Below are 22,394 nucleotides of genomic sequence, written 5' to 3'. Positions count from 1 at the left end.
GTAGTGTTGGCCAGCTTTGACGTTGAGTAAGCATCTTATAGAACTATGCATTCATAATTATAATAAATCGTAATGCACAAGGCGTCACTAAACTCCTTTCGAGATCATTCGACTGTTAAAGAACGTACAATATAACTAAGATTAACAATAACTTGTTGTTGACATTTGTTACGTTTAGTAAACCACCTACGGATTCCATGCTTACATTTATATATTATTATGGTACACTTCCTTCTCCAGTTTCCGCCATTATGAAGGGATTTTTACATTGTAAACCATTAAACTATCTTAGAAATGATATGTATAGCATAGAGTGTATATTTCTGCTGAGTATCTTTTATTTAGTATACCTGACAAATGGTAATACAATAGGTAAGTAGTATCATTTACTACATTTCATGTTCTATGTAACGGTTTTACAGTTGGCCTAATACGTATAATAATTGAAAAAATGGCCTTGTACTATTGCTTATAAACAGTACATCTTACTTATAACATACATTGTTTATCATGTAGAGTTAGATGAACCATCAAATTCAACATCAGAAACGAATGGAAATGGTAAGTTAAACTGTCGACATTATTTCATTTCAATCTAAGACCTAACTGAAAACATTTACTACTCAAGTTATAACTCCTAGATTTATTCGTACACACAGCACTAACTTTGACCGAAATACATTACCCTACTCAAGTTATAACTCCTAGATTTATTCGTACACACAGCATCAATTTTGACAGAGATACATTACCCTACTTAAATTATAACTCCTAGATTGATTCGTACATACAGCACCAACTTTGACAGAGATACATTACCCTACTCAAGTTATAACTCCTAGATTGATTCGTACACACAGCACCAACTTTGACTGAAATACATTACCCTACTCAAATTATAACTCCTAGATGTATTCGTACACACAGCATCAATTTTGACAGAGATACATTACCCTACTCAGTTATAACTCCTAGATTTATTCGTACACACAGCACCAACTTTGACTGAAATACATTACCCTACTCAAATTATAACTCCTAGATTGATTTGTACATACAGCACCAACTTTGACAGAGATACATTACCCTACTCAGTTATAACTCCTAGATTTATTCGTACACACAGCACCAACTTTGACTGAAATACATTACCCTACTCAAATTATAACTCCTAGATGTATTCGTACACACAGCATCAATTTTGACAGAGATACATTACCCTACTTAAATTATAACTCCTAGATTGATTCGTACATACAGCACCAACTTTGACAGAGATACATTACCCCACTCAAGTTATAACTTCTAGATTTATTCGTACACACAGCACCAACTTTGACAGAAATACATTACCCTACTCAAATTATAACTCCTAGATTTATTCGTACACACAGCATTAACTTTGACCGAAATACGTACATTACCCTACTCAGTTATAACTCCTAGATTTATTCGTACACACAGCACCAACTTTGACTGAAATACATTACCCTACTCAAATTATAACTCCTAGATGTATTCGTACACACAGCATCAATTTTGACAGAGATACATTACCCTACTTAAATTATAACTCCTAGATTGATTCGTACATACAGCACCAACTTTGACAGAGATACATTACCCCACTCAAGTTATAACTTCTAGATTTATTCGTACACACAGCACCAACTTTGACAGAAATACATTACCCTACTCAAATTATAACTCCTAGATTTATTCGTACACACAGCATTAACTTTGACCGAAATACATTACCCTACTCAGTTATAACTCCTAGATTTATTCGTACACACAGCACCAACTTTGACAAAAATACTTTACCCTACTCAAGTTTTAACTCCTAGATTTATTCGTACACACAGCACCAACTTTGAACGAAATACATTCCCTACTAAAGTTATAACTCCTAGATTTACTCTTACACACAGCACCAACTTTGACCGAGATATTAGCTGTGGTTATGATAACCATTGCGATATTATGTATGATCATAGTCCTCTTGTTACTATGGTGTTTACGACGCAGACGCCAGCAGAGAAGGGACCAACGGGCAGTAATAGGCAATTCTAATAATGTAGGTATTACAAATTGATTCATCAATTTTACAATCTATCAACGAAGCAAGAAACTGATTATAATAAACCTGTCTTAATCATGGTACAAAACTATAAGTTAATGATAACACACATGTATATACTATGTATCTATATATAAATTTACGTAAGGGCAAAATTCGGTAAATCGCGCCTTACTTCTAGGATTTTTACTCGATGGTATATAAAGTTGGTTCGTACTTTCGGTACTGATTTTAACCACCTGATGTAACCCTGTTTACTAATTAAATTAAGTTAGATAATTAGTTATTGACGATTAAAACGAATTTAGGTTCAACGATTTGCCCCAAATCGGGGTGTTTTCCGATCGTGGTATACACTGTCTAATGGATGTCCATCTTGAAAAATACCCGCCAAAAAAATGCGAGGAGGTTTCGCATTTTCCTATCTCCTCCTACGATAATTGTTTTTATAGCTGAAAACCGGTTGAACAGCTAGAGTACACCATCATAATGACATAAAGACAGGCCGATTTTCTTTAAAAAATACTATTTTGATAGATTTAATATATGATTATACAAATGTATTGATTTGCGATGAATGGAACATCCCAATCTCTCAGTCTGCCAGAGTTTGGTTTAGCACAAGTAGGTAAATTTATGAGCCCTTGATTTAACACATACGGTAGGTAAATATATGGGCCCTTTGAGAATAAACTTGCAATACTTTGACAATACTGTAACTATTTTTAGTCCTCATTTGAATCGAACATTTCTTACTGTGAATGTTCGTACTGTAAAAATATATACAGATAAACTTTATTACTGAGATTGTGGATAGGATCTACTGTTAGATATATAAACACATTATTATATACAAATAAACTTTATACTGACAGTTCCTTCTCAACGTTTGTATTAATTAATAATTACCAATAAAATAAACGTCGTAGTGGTGTATCGTGACATGTACTTTAATATTTCAATCGATTATGACAGTGACAGTTTTAACAAAGTATTAAATCGCAAATGTTTTACTGTATTTAGAGGTATATTATTTATAGGCCTATAAAACACGAAAACAATATTTCGTTACTGAGTGGATAAAGAATATATTTAAAAATTGTTCCTCTTTGTACCTATCCGCTTTCCCATCCCTCAACCCTAATATAAAAAAAACCCATACAAAACACAAATTGGGTTTCTTTAAATGAGTCCAAATCAAAAATTTGGACTCATTTTGTGATAAGTTTCTCCTTCGGAAGTAATTCCCGGGGTGCTAATTTTAGTTGACTACATAAATCATCGTGTCTATTTATTCGTTTCTGTAAACGACAATAGTCCTGCGGCACGTACATTTGAAATCGCCAGTTTTGTTACGCTGAAATTACTGTGTATTCGAGAACCATCTGTGGGCACGACCTAGATGGTACGCTCGCTTCGCATCTAGTTAATAATAATTGTCGCTCTTAAGCCTATTTTCCACTAGGCGAATTTGTTCGCGCGAATCGAAAGCGTCATGCTATGCACATGCGTATTCGCGTTTCTGTCTGTCATAGGCCTACTGCCTTCTTCGACGAATTCTAGTTCCTTTGATTTTTCGCTTCAGCGAAATTTAATAGTTCGAATTGTTTCTACTTTTTGCGAAGCGAAATATTGCGCAATCAATCAGAGCTCAGGAAATGATATATTACGCTTTCATGAGCACTCATGCGAATCGAAATGCTCAGCAACCACGCGAGGAACATGAACGTCGCAGCTATTCGCTCATGTAGTGGAAAGAGAGTAGGCGATTTTTTTCTCTTCGAAACGTTAGATTCGCGCGAACAAATTCGCCTAGTGGAAAATCAGCTTTAAGCTTGGTTCCCACTAGCACGTAACGCAAAGACGTAAATGCAACGCAAGCGTTTTAACCAATGACAAGCGAAGTTATAGACAGTTGGCAATCACAAGCGAATAAGCCATCGCTTGTGATTGGTCAATGCACTTGCGTTGCCTTACGTCCTTGGGTTGCGTCGCTAGTGGGAACCACGCTTTAACAATTTGAAACAATATTTTCTCGAAGGGTTTTGAAAGAAGACCGGTTGTGATTGGTCAAAACTCACCAAATCTGTCATCTATCCCAGAATACAATGAACCACCGCCAGAAATCCAACAGGTGATTTTGTTAACTTCATTTTCTTTTTTAACTAACATAAACATATTAGTATGTTACTTTTATTTTTATTGTTATATTTCTTTTTGTTTTTATTGTCTGGTTTTATGTACTTTTAGGAGTTTTGAATTATTGTAAACTCTTCATTTGGTAGTTTTTGAGTATTTTATACCCTGTCAAATAAATAGAAAGTGGTACCCATGGTACAAACTAGTTGGAAATATAAAATTTTTTGTTTTGTAGAATTTTACAGAAATGTTTCAAAATCCATTGCCCAGACCTTCCTATTTGCAACCAATGCAGCAGGTAAGTATGCTTTTCAAATAACTATTACTATAAACTATTATATTATAAAAGAAATGTTTAAGCCACTTACCTCCATTTGTTTTATAGAATGTGGTAGGAACTTTTCCAAAACCTCCTCCACTAATACAGGTTCGTGTTTCTTTTTTGTACAAACTTTGTATCTACATCTTATTATTTACCATTAGATTAGACATTCCATTAAAATAATACATCATGTGTCAATAAAAAATACTCATGATTAAGTTATGTTGAATGAAGCTTCTTTACACTTCTTTATTTTAAGGTGCGCCCACCTTCACAAGCAAGTTCTCAATATGGATCTGAGACCTCAGAAACGGTTGGTATTATGCCAAATCCTTTGGTTCTTTCTACTTACACCAATCTTTGTTCCAAGAGTAAACTTTTCTTCATGTATAAAGTCTACTCAAATTAGATAACTTTAATACTGCTGTTGGTATAGATTTTGTTTCTTCTAAGATTGCAAACCAATTGATATATTATAATCGGTGTAGCTGGAGTGATTGCATTATAAGTCTACTCAAATTAGATAATAAATATATCTAATTAAATTAGGTATATAGTCGTAGCTCTAGTATCATAAATAGCAGATATCAGCTACGGTTCGATTACTATCCCATACTTAACAATATATTTATTTGTATACCAAACAATCATCTTTATTTAAAATGCAAATGTGAACATGGTAACTTATAATTGTTTATTACTGAATTTATACTTAAACTATTTATTTTCTAGACGTCTGAAATGACGATAGCTGACACGACCAAATTTATCAAGGCTGCAGTTGATTCCTACCTCCAACTTCTAAAGAATCATTACCAATTTCCAGAAGGCCAAGTAACTCTTTAAATTGTATATAAAACCACTATTAGATCCTACCAAGTAGATGTAACGTAGATATTATATATATTTATATACGTTATGTACGAATTGTGATGAAAAAGGAACGTCAAAAGCCAATATTTTATAGAACTTTTTCCCACCTCAACCAAGACTCGAACCTTTTTTGCTTGATATGCAGACAGACATACTTATGGAGATGTCGTTTTTCGTTCTTTGTGATATTCCATCTATATTCTTCATTTTTATACGGCTGTTAAAATTTCCGCAATACAATTTTTACTTTAACGTACCATTTTTACTTTAAGGTACCAATTTTACCCGCCGTACCACATGACTTACGTCCACCAAGAAAGGATTCATCTCCTCCACCAATACCGTTACCAAAAAGATCTAAACGAAAGTCTCTGACTAGACAGGTAATAATACAGTCACTTTTTGGTCAACAGTAACCTGATGTCTTAGGAGCTCAAAGATAAAAAAAAATGTAATTAATCAAAACCTAATGAAAGAAAAGATAAATGCAACATTATTGTTATTTTGGTTATTCATTTTCAGAACACAATTAATATGAATACGTACATAAATGGTTATGATGCCAGTAAATGGGAACTTCCGCGTGAACACATTGTCATCGAAGATTCACCAATCGGAAGTGGGTATTTTGGTGACGTGTATAAAGCCAAACTTTATGGAAACCAAAATGGAAATACAACCGTAGTTGTAAAAACTTTAAAAAGTAAGTAAAACTTGAATATATACACAGAATTAATGTGTCAAATTCACTTGATGTTGTTAATTAAATTTTGTTTCAAATATACAATCCCCTATCGTGATTACCGGCGGAAACAAAATTACTGCAGAAAGAAACGTCTTAAAATTCATATTGTTACCTTAATATGAATATTTCATCCACAGAAGATTCAACAAACCGAGAAAAGGGACAATATTTAAAGGAACTGGCTACGCATGCGCTTATTGAACCACATAAGCATATTGTGCGTCTTATTGGATGTTGTACCAAATCAAGTATGTTTAATGTTTATTAAGTTTATTAATCGTAATGGGTTAAAATGTGTGTATACCTTAATGAAGATATACAGCGCCCATAGCAATAATGCAAAACATTCATATTCAACATATTAACTCCATTATTTACGGCGTATCCCAGTCCGTTAGTAGTCAGACAACCTAATTTAACTTTCAATTCTGAATGTTATTATTAGGCCTATAAACAGTAGTTATTATGTATACATTGTAGATAATATATGTTATACTACGTTAAATACATACCCGTTTAAATCGATCATAATTATTTGAATTTTCAGCGCCATATTTGATGATATTGGAGTATGCCGAAAATGGATCGTTATCGGAATATCTTTTTAAACAAGAAGTTGAAAAAGATCGAGGACGAAAGAATGTTGTTAATTTTGGCCACCAAATCGCTGATGGCATGTCCTACCTCAGTGAGATGAAGGTATGTCCTACCTCAGTGAGATGAAGGTATGTTGTCAGCAAGATCTTCGACAATTTCAACGAATCTTGTTTTATGCAAACATATTATTAGATATTCTTTCTTTTCATAGATTATACATCGTGATTTAGCAGCTCGAAACATTTTGCTTACTACTAATGAAGTTTGCAAAGTTTCAGATTTTGGATTTGCGAAAGATATATTTGGAGTCAAAACTTATACCAAAAGAATGTCTGTAAGTCTAATATATTAGGCCTATTAAACTGTGTGCCTTTTTTAGTGTGTAAGACCACCATGTCTAAAGGCAGTTTAATTCCCTTGTGAATGTGTTTCTTTTAAGCTGGAACCCGTCCGGTGGATGGCTCCGGAGTCTATTAAAGAAAACAAGTTTAGCACAAAATCCGACGTTTGGGCTTACGGTATCGTGCTTTGGGAAATTGTTACATTTGGTGAGAGCAATCTAATTGTTTTCAAATAAACGAATAAGTTATTGATAATAGTCGGTTAAAGCAGATAAATTTTACAATATTTAGAAATAACTTAATAGATTGAAGATAATTAAAAGAAGATACAATAATGTAAAATATTACAATAATAATGAATTCGTTTCGCACAGCTCGTAGCAAACCGTACTATGATGTTGACAGCCATGTTTTGCGTCAGCAGATTCAATCTGGAGATATTGTTGTGTTAAAAAGACCAAATTCCTGCTCTAGTGATATGTAAGTATAATCACATTATCTTGGTAACTCGGTGCAATGTGTTTTAATGGCATTAGGAAAATGGAATAACACGTACAAAAAAGACTTCTCATGTGTAACGATTGAAAATGGAATAACACGTACAAAAAAGACTTGACTCATTCGTAACGATTGAAAATGGAATAACACGTACAAAAAAGACTTGACTCATGTGTAACGATTGAAAATGGAATACCACGTACAAAAAAGACTTCTCATGTGTAACGATTGAAAATGGAATAACACGTACAAAAAAGACTTCTCATGTTTGAAGATTGAATTTGTCATTTATTTTTCAGTTTCCGAATTATGAAATGGTGTTGGTGCTCAAACCCTGAGGATAGACCATCTTTCCATCTGTTATCCGATATTTTTGAGGATATGCTTGAAGAATATTTTGGAGGTGTGTATTAATATTTTAGGACTGTAAACCTTCTAAAATGTAGACATCTTTACAATTTGAGTACCTAAATACGTTGGTTGTTTGTTACAGATTTAGAAATGAGTTTTGGTGAAATGCCCGATATGCGACCAAGTATTTCGTCTAATGTGGATGACGGTGAGTTAAGTACAATTGCTGCAACTCGACGAATATCTACAAATTTGTAATGTTTTGTATCACAATAGTTCAATTGTTAACTTGTTATTTTCATGAAGTACATATTTATTATCGGTAGCTTTATGGCTTTTCAGTTGAATAGATATGATATTGTGAAACGCATAGCAATGCCTTATACGCACGCAATAACAAAGTACTTATTATTATTCTATTGAGGACACGTTGTACGTTACGTACATAATATTGACGATTGATTAAGTCATTAAAGTGATTGATGTACGTTGGCGATACAAATTGCGTGAATAAGGGCACCTGTTAAAATGATTATTTGTACTATGTATAACTAGATATCATATGAAAGAAGACCGGCCGGATATATTCGGCAATGTAGGTATGTAGTTAGCAACAGCTTAATTTTATCTTACACCATCCTAACACCTTAAGTGTATTGATATAATAGCGAACTTTCACAGTCATTCTGCGCATGCTCAATATTTTTTAGCGTACGCTGAATTTTAACTTTGTTTTGTGTTCCAAGTTGCGTGTCGCAAAAACGAATGTCCATGTATCCATAGTCAATTGACTATGATGTATCCTGAGACCACAATAGCATGTGCTAGATATATCTCACAGTATAACAGGAACAATTAGTATATTGCATACTACATATATTAGGTTTGTACCCGGGTACTACTTTAACATCAACGTAACTTGATATATGTGCATCTTGACAATTAAAATAATATAGAATACAGCAAAATCCTAAATAAAAAGGTGACTCAATAAATAGTTAAAGGGGGATTCTGGGTTTAAAATTGCTTTTAAATATCGTTTATTTATTAAATAAAAAATATTATAACAATATAGACATGTCAGAATGAAGAAGTAATAACAAGAAATTAAAAAAATTAAATTTCATATACATTTTAGGGTAAATTCATGGAAAATCTGTTTTTCAGCAGCTTAGGGAAGCTCATTAATATTCATGAGATATTCACAAAATCACGTCATCAGTGGATTCCAAACTCGCGACGTCAAGCTTGTACGTTGTGTTCTCTCTCCTCTGTCAAACGACGACCACCCGATCATTGTTAAATACATTTTTTGTAGATTTGCTAAGCTAGGCCTAAAGTGTAATAATAACAGTAGTAGCATATATTTATTTGACATTTAATGAAATACAAAATTTAGTACAGATTACGGAGTCATAAATTATACTATTTTTATACCTCGAATTAATAGTACAGATCGTATATCGGCTTCACGTACTAGGCTAGGCCTAGCCTAAATCATTTTATTCATGCCGGGGTGAGAGCCATTTCTGACTAGGGATTCCATGCCACGATGGCTACGTTAAAACATTGATTGGGGCCATCATTCATGGGCCTAGCTAGCCTATTACTAAACGATTGGCCCATCAATAACAAAACTCAGTGGATTCCAAACCCATCCTATCAACCAAACTCCTAAACAATCTAAACCTAAAACGTTCTACAAAAATCGGCTGTAAATATTGAGGCAAAACAAGGTCCGATCGCCGTCCGCACGTATGGTGTCCCGATCGTCTAATAAGTAGGCCTAGTTTACTCTCAAAAAAAGCGGATACTGCATCAAGCAAGTAGACCGGGCGGTAGTAGGAAGGAGGCCTAGCCTAGAGCCTAGCCGATCCGGCCCAGTTAAAATTGAGCTAGCTAGTGTAGTAGACTCTATGCGAATTGATACTACCAGGCCTTTTACTATAGGCTACACTTGTTAAAATTAGCAATACTGTACTTATGTTTACAAATATTCCAACTCTCTCATTCGAGCTATATTATCTATACCATTCCGGTAGGTTGAGTCGACCTTCAATCAAATACTGTACATCGTTCATGTTGTGATTATAGACGGGGTATACTCGACCCTATGGAACGCCGTTTACGCAACATTTCGATGATATGAATTTTATGACGCGATATGTGAATGAAATGCATCGATATGAATTGAATGGCGTGATATATGAATGAAATGTTTTGAATTGAATGCTTTGAATTGAATGTTTTGAATGAAATGTTTTGAATGAAATGTTTTGAATTGAATGTTTTGAATAAAATGTTTTGAATGAAATGTTTTGAATGAAATGTTTTGAATTAAATGTTTTGAATGAAAAGTTTGAATTGAATTGAAAAGTCAAGCTATTGGCGGCGTATGTCATTCCCGCTCGCAATTTTTTTTCAACCTCTTAATAGGCCTAAGCATGGGTACCCTCACATCTCCTTTCAACGCTGTCATCAATATGAATCCTTTACAGAGACTCCCTAACAGACCTGAAACATTTGAATACATATTTCCGAACCCAGGTCTGTTAGGATTCTCTGTAAAGCTAGGCAGCGTGGAAGAAAGGAGATGAGGGTACCCAGGCTTAGGCCTAAGAGGTTGAGAAAATAATCGCGAGCGAGAATGACATACGCCACCAATATTTTGACTTTTCAATTCAATTCAAACATTTCATTCAAAACATTTCATTCAAAACATTTCATTTAAAACATTTCATTCAAAACATTTCATTCAAAACATTTCATTCAAAACATTTCATTCAAAACATTTCATTCAAAATATTCAATTCAAAGCATTCAATTCAAAACATTTCATTCATATATCGCACCATTTAATTCATATCGATGCATTTCATTCACATATCGCGTCATAAAATTCATATCATCGAAATGTTGCGTAAACGGCGTTCCATACGACCCGACCAGTTTGGTATTGTATACTGTATCTGCTTATCACGTGACGATGCCAGGCATGGGCAGAGAGAGCACGTGTATCGTCGTCTCGCTCTCCTCGCTCAGCAGGAATGTATACGTTACGCTTCATTGATTTTGAAGGCTTTCCCTAAGTCAGTGCGAAAATCGGCAAACGTAAAGTGCAAACTTATCTAATTTTTCACTGTTTTGATGGATTTTCATAGAAAATTGACTTTATAAATGGGAAGACCGACTAAAATTACATCAGATAAGTATAATTTTACAAAAGTAATTGATATGGTTAATGATAACGAGTCGTCGGAAGATTGACCATTTCACGAATTTGCTATTCTGTAACCACAGTGTGATTTTGCCGTAGCTGCACTTGTAATCTGGCCTCATTTCACAGCCTTCGTTCTGCTTCACTGGGCGCTTATATAAATTGAAACTTTTACCGTTCAAGAGACAAACAAATATATTTTACATTTTTTACTATTCATTTTAAACCCGGAACCCCCCTTTAAATTAGAATCGTGAAAATTCCTTTTTATTTCAAGTTAAAAAAAAGAAAAAGACATTATACACAAACAAACATAAAATCTCCAATCAAACTATAATTTCGACGGTATAAAATATAAAATTAATATATTCCTCGGGCACCACTAAAGAAACTTGCAATATAGGCCGCGCGCTATATGTGATGTACGCGCCATGAATGAGGCGTGGCAGCCTCTCTCCTCTCCTCTTAAAAATGGCGCCCGATTTAGTTAAATTGTTGCAACTTAGAATCCTGAATTTAAACAAGAGTAGGCCTATGTAAGTACACAATATATAGTACAGTTACAAACCAAAGAAAATATTTAGTAGATTGATATTTATGGTGTGTTGTATGATTCATTCTACCGGGCCTAATAAGTCTAGGCCTAACAACAGCTAACTATAGTAGGCCTAGGCCTACTCGGCATACCTATCGCTAGGCTACCTGGCCTCATTTTTGCTAGGCTATAGATAGCTGCATATGCGATAGTACCTGGCCCTTAAAAATAAAATCTAATTGCTTCTATGCTACCTGTTCTCATGTACAGTATATCTTCTAGATTATATTACTACGTATATTACTTGAATAATTTAATTTAAAAAAGACAAATTAATAAGAATAGTTAATACATTCATTAATGATAGCTGTAGGCCTACTTAGGCTACTACTAGAGCTTACGCCCTGTATTAGCTAGCCTAGATAGATTAGTTCAACAAAGTCAGGGTAGTATACCGCGTACTACTCTTGGTAGTAGGCCTAGTTAGTATACCATAATTAGAAATAAAAGGAAAGTGTGATTGTATAACGATAATATAATTAATACAGTGACCTCCGTAGGCCTATGCCTATACTGAACTACCATGATTATGTTAATGCACATGGCAAATGGACGGCTACTGGAGAACCATGAGTTAATCTAGAAAAGAAGACATGGCCTTACTGTTAGTTAGGCCTAGATTATCCTAAAACAAAACATTTAGATAATAACGCTACCTGAATTTCATTGGTGTCAATACAATAATATCAGGGCTCGATTTTTGAAATTTTACTAGCTAGACCACTGGGCTTGTTCAATGTGAGTTTCACTAGCCCACTGGATGTTTCACTAGTCCGCTTATTGACTAAATCTTACTGGGTATATACCGCACACCTGAATCAAAACTAACTAAACTACTGTAAGTTCTAGTTAGTTTATACAGTAGGCCTATGCTGTAGTTTAAAGGTCAATAACCATACTATCGGCTATTCTTGTACAAAATGTGCCATTAGACTGGATAGAAACACACATGTTTTAAACAATTTAAAACGAAAAAAAAATTCATAAGACCACAATTTTCAAAGTTATATTATTATTATATTATTATATTTGACTAATAGTTCAAAGGTCAATAGTTGTAGAATCGGCCATTTTTTGTAAAAATATTTCATTATAATAAATATGAATGTATAGTTTCTGAACAATTTGAGCCCTATTTCGTGTCTCTCCGATTATTGGTTACTGAAATACGATAAATCAAGGTCAAAGGTCAAAATGCCAGAAATAAGACTTGCATCCATTTTTTGAGAAAATGTGTCATTAAAGTGAATATAAAAACATATATTTAAAACATTTTGACACCAAAATTAATTATCTGTGACAAGTGGTTCTCGAGATATAGGGTAATTATAAAAAATGGCCGCCATTTTTAATTATGGAAATTAAGGGCTTAGATGGCCGAATTTCGCTTGGGATCCGCCATCAATCAAGTGGATCCCAGCTTCTACCCAAAAATGCTTCTTGATTCGTTTTCTAGGCTGTTTTTTCAGAAATGGAACCTGTCTACTAGTAAATAATATAGGGCTAGGCCTAGAACTAGGCCTAGAAATTAAAAACAAAAATTAAGTACCTGTATTTCACAAAGTAATACAAACAAAATATTAATGACAAGTTACTAAGTATCATTTGAATATTACATCTTAAAAATGTAATTAAGGAAAGGGTATTTGGCTGTGTTTACATACGGCGGTCACACACGCGATGCTTGCTAGAGAGCTAGACCAGCTGCTGCTGGGATGGTGAGACTAGAGCACATGTTTTGTCACTAAATTTGGGTAACCAAATTGGTTGATTTTTTTCGGAGAAAAAAATTAATTAAAATTCCAAAGACAGAAGTGAAGCATCTTCCTCTAATTAATAAAAATAGGCCTACTTCTATTAAATTTATTTTTTTATTAACTATATTTTATACATTAAAATTGATTTGTTTAATAAAAGCAACCATTTGGTTGGTACTTGTTCTGAAAGTTACTGCTTAAAAGACTAGTTGAGGCATTTATCTGACACCGCACTGGATACACTGTGAGGTGTAATGGAAGTAAATTGGCACTTGAAAGCAGACAGGGGAATCCCCTTATTGGTGACTTGACACGCTGATTTAAGGAGCGTGATTAGTTGCTCTCCTTCGTTAACGTTAACGAGGAACGTGATTGCGAAGGCGCTCTATAAAAATGATACAAACAATTAGGCCAGTGGCTAGAGTATTTTAATAATGCATTTTAAAAGTCTAGGCCTAAATATTCTCTAGCCTAATTATTTACACACTAGACACCCGGGCTTGTTGGGTGGAAGATTGACTAACCCAGAGCAGTTTTAACTAGACATTGTACGCCGGACTAGTGAAATATCGAGCCCTGAATATGCCTAAGTACACAACCAACTCGATGGATTAGCCTATTGGGTATACAACCTAATTTCATTGGTGTCAATACAATAATATGCCTAAGTACACAACCAATTGGATGGATTACCCTATTGGGTATAAAAATACATTTTTACAAAAGTAAAAAAAAATCGTTATGGAATGTAATAATTCGAATACACTTCTCAATTAAGTTTTCTTAATTATTAAATAGTCTTGATACAGTTTGATATTTACAATTAAAGTCATTCGTTAATGTTATTAGTTATTAATGTTAATGTTATTAGCCCGACAGTCCTAACAATTGAACAATCTTGAATACATCATATAAACACACTTTTAATGTACACTCATCGGTGAACCATTCTGTTTCAGTTCTCTTTCATTTAGATTTCGGATTTATAAACTGCGAAATAATATCTCTCTCCGGATCTCTCTTAGATCAGTTAACTTCGATCCTATTACAAACTTCAGCAGTTTCAAATGTAGTTTATACCTGTTAGTTTGGTAATCAATGCGATTTGCTTGTTTTATACATTTCAGATGGCCTCTCCATTCGATAACTGTCGAGTCATTCTTTTAATACCCGTTAGTTTGGTAATCAATGCGATTTGCTTGTTTTATACATTTCAGATGGCCTCTCCATTTGATAACTGTCGAGTTATTCTATTAACCAGTCCACGTAGTTTACTAGGTTTTCGAAGGTGGGATATTCTCGTCCTGCAGCAGAAAATGTAATTATTAATACAATGTGAAATTTCATTATCATTTATTACTTTGTACAAAAAGAAAATAGTAACTCACAAAGTATAATGTCCAAGACTTTCAAGTTCTATAAACTCTTTACATAACGTTTCAAATGTTGGCCTCTCTTCTGGTTCATTGTTCCAACAAATTGCCATTAAAGCGTACCTGGATTAAAATAATTCAAATTCAAATTTATTCACCTCCCTTAGGAGGAACAGAAAAACAAAACTGTACATTAAAATATAACACATCTGAATAAAGATTCACACGAATCATAAACAAAAATCAAAATGGTTTCAACAAATTAAGTGTCAAAATTGTTGTGAAAAGGGCAGACGCTATTATAGATACCATGGTTGACACAATCCACAGATTTACACATTTTTGAAAGATTATGGAAGTATGTACTATTGAAAACAGTATTACAAATAGAAAAGTGATAAAGACAAATCACGTGTTAATAATTATTCATGAGATTCAAGAACAAATTGATTTACTTACAGATCTGTTGGACAGTGTCCGGGCTTGCGCAGTCGCAGTCCTTCTTTAAGTTTTCTTTTAATGTCTATGCTTCGTATATCAAAATATGGTACTTCGCGTCCTGTGGTAAAAAAATATTATCCTAAAATGTAATGGTATCTCAAATATAATGAGTAAATAATAATTTATTTGCCATTTGTAATCTTTACTCAAATATAGAAGGCGGGTAAACAACATGGTATTATTCGATAACGTAATTTGAATGGTAGTGTAAAAATAAAAACCTTACCAAGTGTTACAATTTCCCATAGCAAAACACCAAAACTCCACACGTCACTTTGAGTACTAAATACACCATCCAACAAAGATTCCGGTGCCATCCAGCGAATTGGTGCGGTCTGTCAAGGTACAACAAATACGACACAGTTAATAGCCTACTCATTGGTGGACACCATATCCTACAAAATGTATAGGCCTAATTTATGCACCATTTATCAATAGTAAAAAAAGAAATTCCTACTTGTATTTTTTTGGTGTACTTTGTGACGCCAAATACATCTTTTGCAAAACCAAAGTCAGCTACTTTACAAATACCTGATTGGTTGATTAGGATGTTTCTTGCTGCTAAATCTCTATGAATTACCTGATGAGAAAAAACATGTTTTATGAAACTTATTACATATTTTGAATATATAAATGTAGTGATTCTGTCAGCCAAATATATGCACTTTTAAATGTTGTGATTATTTGGAGTTGATTGACGGATCTATTTGATAATACAATAAGTCAGCAGTCACTTGCGTACATGCAACCTACCTCGGTTGCTGCCAGAAATTTCATTCCTTCGGCAACGTGGTGACCAAATGTGACGACATAGTTAAGGGCAGATGAAACACTCTCTGGGGTATTCTTAAGGTAATCCAGCAAATTTCCATTTGCCATATATTCAAAAATTACTAACATTGGTTCTGAAACATAAATTGTCATTTTTTAGGCCGATTAAATAATACATCATAAATGATAATAATTAATATATGTGGCGCTCCCTCTGTACACGCGCGCGCCTGTGTGCGTAAACATTTTTCAAGGAGAAAAGATGTTTTTCTTACGTAGGCTTTATAACGTACGTAATGGATTGAATAGACAATGTTGCGCTGTAGCCCTCTCATTACCATTGTTATACTATTAATTCAAACTGTCTTGCCTTTTTCAATGCAACATCCGATCAGTTGTATCACGTGTGGATGGTTTTCAAGAAGGGCATGCGTGGCAAGTTCTCTTAAGAAGTTATTCTTGTCATCCTTATTTGTTCCCTTTTTTAATTTCTTAACTGCAACAGTTTTTGAACCGCCCTCGTCTTGTAGTACTGCTCTGTGAACTTCTCCAAATTGACCTTCTCCGATTTTCTCAAAAAGTTCTATCCTATCTCTTGGTATTTCCATAGACGAATCCCATTGGTTTACATAAACTGCTGAATCCCTTTCTCCCTTTAACTTAGGCCTACGCTGTGAATATAGCATATTAACTTCAATATTTTATAGTCAACTACAGATCAACTTTCGTGATTATCAGTCGGACTAAACAATCGTATAATTCATGATCCACTCTGTATTGTTGTTTTGAGTATTTGAGTAAGACCTATGTTATATTACAGTACTTACTTTTATGCTAATTCTACGTGTTTCCCCAGACGGTACCGTTAGCTTTGTTTTAGAATTTGAAACGACTGGTGAAGTCTTCTGTGTAAAAAAAATTAGAGCATACATACTAATTTGTAACTAAATGAAAGTAGGCCTTAAAAACAAACAAAAAATAAAAACAAACAAAAAACAAGAAAGTAAATAAATAAATGAAAGCATTATGCAGTTACTTACGTCTTTTTTTGCTGATTTATTCCACTCGGTAACAAACTCCACGTATTTTTTCATAAAGGCACTTAAAAAATCCTGCCATACAATATAAAATGTAAATTTAAAAAAAAATCAATGTATGTAATTTAGCATTAAATTACATATATGGTTTATGTGTTACAGGAAACACTTGCATTTATATTTAATTTGCAAGTATTTAGGCCTATTCATTTTAATGATTACTTGCTTATTCTAGCAAGCACGGTCTGTATAACATACCTGAGGAAGTAGTTCTTCCTGTTGCAAATGTGAACTACAAGGTCCAAAGAAAAACGAGTCCTATTTCAGTTAAAAAATACAATTATTTATTAATTGAAAAAAGCATATAATAACATACAAATGCTACTAATAATTCACAAACATAATTGCATATCTTAACATACGAATGCTACTAATCAACTCGCAAACATTGCAAACCGCGAAGCCAAGGCCTGACCAACATGGTTTTTGGAATATGACATTAGAAAGGCAATACAATTATGGGTTAAAGGACAACAATCTGAATATTCGTTGATTTATGTTGGTGTCGGCGGTTGACGACATTTTTATTTTTCCAAAAATATATATTTTAACATAAACAATGACAAGGCAACATACTGTAGCAAAACAGGATGATGATGATGACGTCAGCGTTTGGTTTTCCTTGTAATGATTTGCTGAACGTGGATGAATGTGGTTTAAAGTGAATTCAAATGAATATTCTGCAGCTTAATTGTACTATATTAGTTTAATGAGTATACTTACCATCGTTGGAAGATTGGTTTTTATCGGCGGTCCGGTGTCCTAGAAAAAAATACGCACTTTGAAAGAACATAATAAGCCTACATATTAACTGTATTTAATCAGAAATTCAATATGCCCACTGACTCAATATGCCAATTTAATTGGTGTTAACAGTTAATATGTTATTATCTCTAAAGTGATACGCCCTCCCGATAACTTTAAATAAATGGTGTAAACGGCAGGCCCCTAAAGATACTAAGTTGAATGACCCGATAGAGTGAAAACACATTAAGCCTTTTGTCAGTTCTGCGAAAAATTACATTGAATGTGGAGGAAGTAATAATTAAGCTGAAAACAGTCACCATTTACACTTAGGTTAATGGAAACAATTACCTTTAAATTAAAAAAAATGTTAAAAGTGATACAATTTAACGGAAATAATTAAATATACTCACCAGCTCCGCGAAACTTGGAGAGTGGCATTTCCTATTTAAATCAATTGAAACTCGCCGCTAGAGAGCAAACAAAAACCCAACATAAAATAATGATACCAATACTTAGTATGACTATTATTGTATAGTGTTGAAATAATTATTATCAAACATTTTTAAAGAATTTATCACAGCCATTAAAAAGAAATCATAATTAATATTATATTAAAACAAATTTGGCTAGGATATAATTTAGAAGTATACAAGTTGTATAACGAAATAATTGTTTGTTGTTTATATGGAATTTTTATTCTGAAATAAAGTTATCAATCTATCAATACAATTTTACTTCAAATTATCAATGTGAGAATAAATATTTCAATATTTTTTCATGATTTAACAAATAAATAATACTTAACACTTACCAGCGTATCTAGAGACATCTCGTCAGCAACATCAATGGGCTCGTTTGTATCCTTTGAAAAATAAAATACAAAAATCAGCCTTGGTTGATTCTTGCTACTAATAGACTATATTAGTACTTATACCAATTGTGTATGTATTTTGTTTGGTTTAAGTTAATTATCTATGATGAGCAAGAGAACATGAACATACCTTGAATCGTCTACAGCATACACACACAATTACTAAAAACATTATCAGAAGAAGTACACCACCAACACATATGATTATGATGTATATCACGTCAGCAGTAGGATTATTGGTGGGAGTGGTAGCTATAGTAACACATATTTAAAATAATTATGAGAATTGCTAATATTATGTGATTAAAAAGAACAAAGGATGATGAGAACAAGTGTGAGAATGAGAACGAAGGTAATTAAAGTACAAATAATAGGTATTCGTACGTCTGAAGTATGACAAATGTTTTACTTACTTGTTGTACTAGGGGGGTTCTCCGTCGTGCCTCCTAGTGTGCAATCTTTATGACCAGCTGCTTCGTTTTTAGTAACACCATAATTGTAAGGAAGACAATAGTCATCAGTTTCGTTTGCGTTCTCAACTGACTCAATATAGACACATAGGCTAGCTGCAGTCTCACAACATTTTGTGTTCGGAAATTTTAACTGGAGTGAAAGCTCAATCATTGACGAACCTTTTATAAAACAACATTAAGCAGTTCATTCATTTCATTTGGTCAAAGTCATTTTCAACATGACAAGAAAAATACACATAAAATGGTATAAAACTACACTAAAACAATAAAAAGCAGAAAACTTGAGTTAAAATATTGATAAAATAGGCCTACAGTCATAAAAGATTATAGTAAATAGCTTCTATAGCTTATAGCTTATGGATACCGTATAACATGCATGCATATAACATACGTAATTGTACTTTATATGACAGAGAGTAGGCCACACAACACAATAGGTCTAGCTAGGCCTACTTACTTTCGTTTATGAACACATTTTCTTTAACGTTTCCTAAATGACAATATGGAAAATCCATCGACTTCTTCACTTCTTCAATATAAACGTGCAGATTGCTTTGGCTTGAGTAAAAGGAGATATTAAAATCACCAAACGATTCATCCTCTAGAATCCTTAGGCCTAGTGTAAAGTTCACCATGTTTGATTCTAAAGAGTGAGTCACATCTTCTGATACTCTAAAGGAACTAATATCTGAAAGTTATAAACAACAAATTACGAAATTACTAAAAAGTGTGTGTTTTGTACAGAGACATAGACCTATTGTAGAAATGAATACTTAAAATAAAAGAAAATAATGAAAAAAGTGGATATAAAAGTATAAAGTATATATATATATATATATATATATTTGACCGAATTGTTTCGATCAAATCGTACTAAAGATAAAAGAAAGTACAAGAAAATAACAGAACAGAATAACAAGGGAATATATATTTGGATGAAGTGTAAAATCATTGTATTGGATCATTTGAGAATGAAATGAATAAAATAGTGGTTAACGCCACAAAAGAGAAAAAAAAAAGTAGAGACGTACGTGTTTAACTGTATTCTGTAAATATCATTCAAGAATACACATTTTGGAGATGTAACATAAAATATGCTATTTATGATTTATTCATACAATTATATTTTTAATAACATAATTTCTGAGTAGGCCTAAATCAAACAATTATTCATTCAATAAAAGATTTATTCAAAATTATGAAATATTTGTAGTATGTAGGTAATGATGTGTAATGTGAACGACATTCATAGCTCTGCCCCTCCCATTCAGTATTATAAATGAGTGTAATGTGAATGACATTCATAGCTCTGCCCCTCCCATTCAGTATTATAAATTAGTGTAATGTGAACGACATTCATAGCTCTGCCCCTCCCATTCAGTATTATAAATTAAATGGAACTATGTAGCAATGTATATTATTACTGGTAATCGTTTCCTCAAAATCCGCAATACGAAAGAATGAATAGAAGCGGTTGTGAAATTTGGGGGAAAATATTGATTGTGACCATAACAAAGACACATTTATTTATTATTCACTATTCTCAAGGAAGTAGCTTATCAGATACATCAGATACATCAATATCCGCTAGTAGACCACAGGTAGGCCGTACCGTAGGTTTAGTTAACGTTAATTCAACTGATTAAGGGTTAGGGTTACAGCTGTCAAAAAAAAAACAACTGAGAAACAATATTGTTGTCTCAGATATAATAAGTTCCTCCCAGTTATCAAATGATTGATATGCATTGTATCCAAGTCTACTAGTAAATGAATACCCCTGAGCAAGATTTAGTCCTACTCAATTTTATAAACGGCAAAGTTTTACAGTAATTATTAACAATTGAACTAGCTACATTTTAAAAATATATACAGTGACTTACTTACCTATAGAAGCTGATGATGTGTGTACGTAATTGATTAAACACAAATGAACTATAATAAACCAATTCATTTTAATCTGTGTAGCGTTAGTCCGCTCGTAGTCGGGTAATCTTTCGTAACAATCACTCACTTGCTAAAGTTACAATTGAAACAAGAATTTACCAGGTTGCTTACCACCGATATTATGTAATCGTTCTCATGTTACTTAGATCAAGCTCAGTATCCAACATTTATAACACTAATCTTGTGGCAAACACTGTATTCAATGGCGTTCACATTTATAGTGCATCAAGTTGAACAAGAGTTATGCGGAAATAATATAATGGCATTTTTACAGGACGACGACGACAGGGTAGAACGCTTAACTGCTTCTATTGTTATCTATAATATTACAAACTTAAAAATTACGTTCCTATTTAATATCATTGGTATTTCCGCTTTTAACGAATTGGTACTCGAGTTCATTGAATTGGTGACTCATGTATATACTTCAAGCAGGGAAGAGTTACTCCCTGCTTCAAGGGAGGTGTACAGAAGGTCCACTCTATAGACTACTATGTCAGATGATCAAAAGGGTGTATTATTACATGTAGGCCTACATTTAATTAAACCTCCATCAGCTCACTCTTTACGTAATTAGTAGGGCCTGTGTTTATACGTTCATAAAACAATTCAATTGGCGGCTCACAATTCGTCAGCTCGTTCCAACGCAAGCTCAGAGCGTAACAATGCAATCCCAACGTTTATTATAATACGGCGTATTACAATCAACGTTATTGATTGCAATACGGCCTAGATACGTCGGGTTTTTAGTCGCGTGCTAACGCGACTTTACAGCTCACTATGTCGGTCGATCGGTAAACACTAACTCAAATTTGCGCATGCGACTGCAGCCATGTACTGTATATGGCCTTGTTGGTAACAGACGATTGTGACCACACAGTCACCATATCGTAAACTGATAGAAATGTGGATTACACACACGCCCTTGTAATACTCCATACAAAGGATCAGTAAAGAACCAGAGATATATATTTCAACCTCTAAGTACATTTTATAAGTCAAGTATTGTATTCCTAAAAAAATAAATTATTCACAATTGATATTCTAATTCAAAAATAGCAATTTCTCACTACAAATTACACTAAAACAAAAGATCACAAAA

At 33.5% G+C, this 22,394-nt stretch overlaps 2 protein-coding genes across 3 annotated transcripts; one reads left to right on the top strand and one right to left on the bottom strand.

Moving 5' to 3' along the window:
• Window positions 1–234: 234 nt before the first annotated feature.
• Window positions 235–10,050, top strand: LOC140054591 (fibroblast growth factor receptor 1-like). Its single transcript, XM_072099642.1, has 17 exons — window positions 235–372; window positions 517–561; window positions 1,932–2,077; window positions 4,122–4,214; window positions 4,455–4,517; window positions 4,605–4,646; window positions 4,801–4,854; window positions 5,274–5,375; window positions 5,687–5,797; window positions 5,937–6,117; window positions 6,297–6,407; window positions 6,707–6,858; window positions 6,968–7,090; window positions 7,196–7,304; window positions 7,472–7,577; window positions 7,895–7,998; window positions 8,089–10,050. Exons 1-17 carry the CDS (start codon window positions 252–254, stop codon window positions 8,202–8,204), a joined length of 1,779 nt encoding a protein of 592 aa, XP_071955743.1. The 5' UTR covers window positions 235–251; the 3' UTR covers window positions 8,205–10,050.
• Window positions 10,051–11,740: 1,690 nt separating this feature from the next.
• LOC140054590 (uncharacterized) lies at window positions 11,741–22,338 on the bottom strand. 2 transcript variants are annotated; one of them, XM_072099641.1, is made up of 17 exons: window positions 21,233–22,338; window positions 19,806–20,036; window positions 19,289–19,507; window positions 19,006–19,127; window positions 18,816–18,866; window positions 18,415–18,471; window positions 17,981–18,019; window positions 17,456–17,515; window positions 17,201–17,272; window positions 16,988–17,062; window positions 16,531–16,831; window positions 16,143–16,294; window positions 15,847–15,969; window positions 15,616–15,724; window positions 15,348–15,447; window positions 14,904–15,011; window positions 11,741–14,819 (listed from the first exon to the last, which is right to left on the bottom strand). In XM_072099641.1, the coding sequence occupies exons 1-17, from the start codon at window positions 21,297–21,299 to the stop codon at window positions 14,729–14,731; spliced, it is 1,977 nt and encodes a 658-aa protein (XP_071955742.1). In that variant the 5' UTR covers window positions 21,300–22,338; the 3' UTR covers window positions 11,741–14,728. The 2 variants fall into 2 exon arrangements, with proteins under 2 accessions (XP_071955742.1, XP_071955741.1); XM_072099640.1 differs by having other exon boundaries at window positions 16,988–17,065; window positions 21,233–21,935.
• Window positions 22,339–22,394: the final 56 nt, after the last annotated feature.

Source organism: Antedon mediterranea, chromosome 7, assembly GCF_964355755.1.
Source record: "Antedon mediterranea chromosome 7, ecAntMedi1.1, whole genome shotgun sequence".
Classification (NCBI taxonomy): Eukaryota; Metazoa; Echinodermata; class Crinoidea; order Comatulida; family Antedonidae; genus Antedon; species Antedon mediterranea.
Note: the sequence above shows the minus strand (reverse complement) of the source record. Positions and strands in the feature narration are given on the sequence as shown.

Coding starts and splice junctions, on each gene's coding strand:
- LOC140054590 (XM_072099640.1), bottom strand. CDS start 21,299: ATGAATTGGTTTATTATAGTTCATTTGTGTTTAATCAATTACGTACAC. Junction 19,128..19,288: donor GAACCCCCCTAGTACAACAA/GTAAGTAAAACA, acceptor GTGTTACTATAG/CTACCACTCCCACCAATAAT. Junction 15,448..15,615: donor ATGGGAAATTGTAACACTTG/GTAAGGTTTTTA, acceptor TTTTTACCACAG/GACGCGAAGTACCATATTTT.
- LOC140054591 (XM_072099642.1), top strand. CDS start 252: ATGAAGGGATTTTTACATTGTAAACCATTAAACTATCTTAGAAATGAT. Junction 4,855..5,273: donor GATCTGAGACCTCAGAAACG/GTTGGTATTATG, acceptor TTTATTTTCTAG/ACGTCTGAAATGACGATAGC. Junction 7,578..7,894: donor AATTCCTGCTCTAGTGATAT/GTAAGTATAATC, acceptor TTTATTTTTCAG/TTTCCGAATTATGAAATGGT.